The 1,470-nt window shown below is 67.1% G+C and overlaps 1 protein-coding gene across 1 annotated transcript in view; it reads left to right on the plus strand.

The window, feature by feature from the left end:
* The window catches only part of ADGRB2 (adhesion G protein-coupled receptor B2), a 19,574-nt gene extending 18,187 nt beyond the window's left edge, over positions 1–1,387 (plus strand). The window contains exons 16-19 of the mRNA XM_029963053.1: positions 3–121; positions 193–288; positions 457–496; positions 648–1,387. Of these exons, the coding sequence (XP_029818913.1) occupies positions 3–121; positions 193–288; positions 457–496; positions 648–1,387 (995 nt within the window). The remainder of the gene's footprint in view (positions 1–2; positions 122–192; positions 289–456; positions 497–647) is intronic.
* The last annotated feature ends 83 nt before the right edge of the window (positions 1,388–1,470 follow it).

Raw genomic sequence — 1,470 nt, forward strand, 5'->3', positions numbered from 1 at the left:
GATGTCGGCCGTGCTCGCCATGACCGACCGGCGCTCCATCCTCTTCCAGGTCCTCTTCGCCGTCTTCAACTCCGTCCAGGGCTTCGTCATCATCACCGTGCACGGGTTCCTGCGCCGAGAGGTGGGGCGGCCCCGGAGGGGTGCCGGGGGACACCCCTGGCCGCGGGGCCGTGACCGGCTCTGTCCCTGCAGGTCCAGGACGTGGTGAAGTGTCAGATGGGGGTGTGCAGGAGCGAGGAGAATGAAAACTCGCCTGACTCCTGCAAAAACGGGCAGGTGCAGATCCTGGTGAGTGCGGCTGTGCCGGCACCGGCAGGGCCGTCACGCTGCTGGGGCAGGGACCCCTCGAGGCCCTGCTGCTCCCTGTGCTGGCCAAGGTGCTTCATTTCCCCTTCTTTCTCCCTCTCTTTCTCTCCTCTCTCTCTCGCTCTTTCCCCTCTTTCTGTATTTTTATAGACAGATTTTGAAAAGGACGTTGACCTGGCGTGTCAGACAGGTGAGGTCTCCCCTGCACCCTGCACTGGGGACAGGGATGTCACCGTGCCACAGCTGGGAGGGACAGGCAGCATGTGCCAGGGGGTCACTCCTGCCTCCTCACCCTCCCCTGGGACCCCCGGAGCTGATGCTGACCCCCTCCCTGCCCACAGTGCTGTTCAAGGAGGTGAACACCTGCAACCCTGCCACCATCACGGGCACGTTGTCCCGCATCTCCCTGGACGGGGACGAAGACCCCAAGCTCAACACCACGTCGGAGGGTGGCCTGGGCTTCTCCAGCCTGCCAGGGAACATCCCTCCCACCAGCATCCTGGTCCAGGTCCCCAAGATGACGCCCAACGTGGTGGCAGGCCTGGGCGAGCTCGGCGACCCGCCGGCACAGCAGCTCAGCCTGGACGCGCCGGGTCCCGTCTACCTGTGCACGGAGAGCAGCCTGCGGCCCCTGGAATACGGCTGGATCCGGGCCCCCGAGCCCCCCCGGGAGAGCGACTACATGATGCTGCCCCGCCGCACCGGCAGCCTCAAGCCCTTCCCGCGGGATGAGGGGACCCTCGGTCCCGGCGCCGACGAGGGGGTGCCCGGCGGGACAGGGCGCCCGGCGGCCGAAGGTGACACCTACCCCGGCTTCGTGGCGGTGGACCACGTCAACGTGAACTTGAACCAGCCCTACGGGACGGTGAAGGCTCCCTACGGCCTCCAGTTCAAGCAGCATCCCACCGTGCGGCAGATCCTGGCCTCGGAGCTGTCGGAGCGCAGCCGCACCATGCCCCGCACCGTCCCCGGCTCTGCCATGAAAGTGGGGTCCCTGGAGGTGAGCGGGGGGGCTGGCATGGCCTGTGGCCACGTGTGTGGGGAGGGACACGTGTGCAGGAGCACGTGTGCATGTGCATGAGTTACCCCTGTGCCCACCCTCGGAATCCCACCCTCGGCTCGGGGTCGTGCGGTGGGTGAGCTCCGTGTCCCCCTTGGCCGGGA

Source organism: Manacus vitellinus, unplaced genomic scaffold, assembly GCF_001715985.3.
Source record: "Manacus vitellinus isolate BGI_N305 unplaced genomic scaffold, ASM171598v3 scaffold_52_pilon, whole genome shotgun sequence".
Lineage (NCBI taxonomy): Eukaryota > Metazoa > Chordata > Aves > Passeriformes > Pipridae > Manacus > Manacus vitellinus.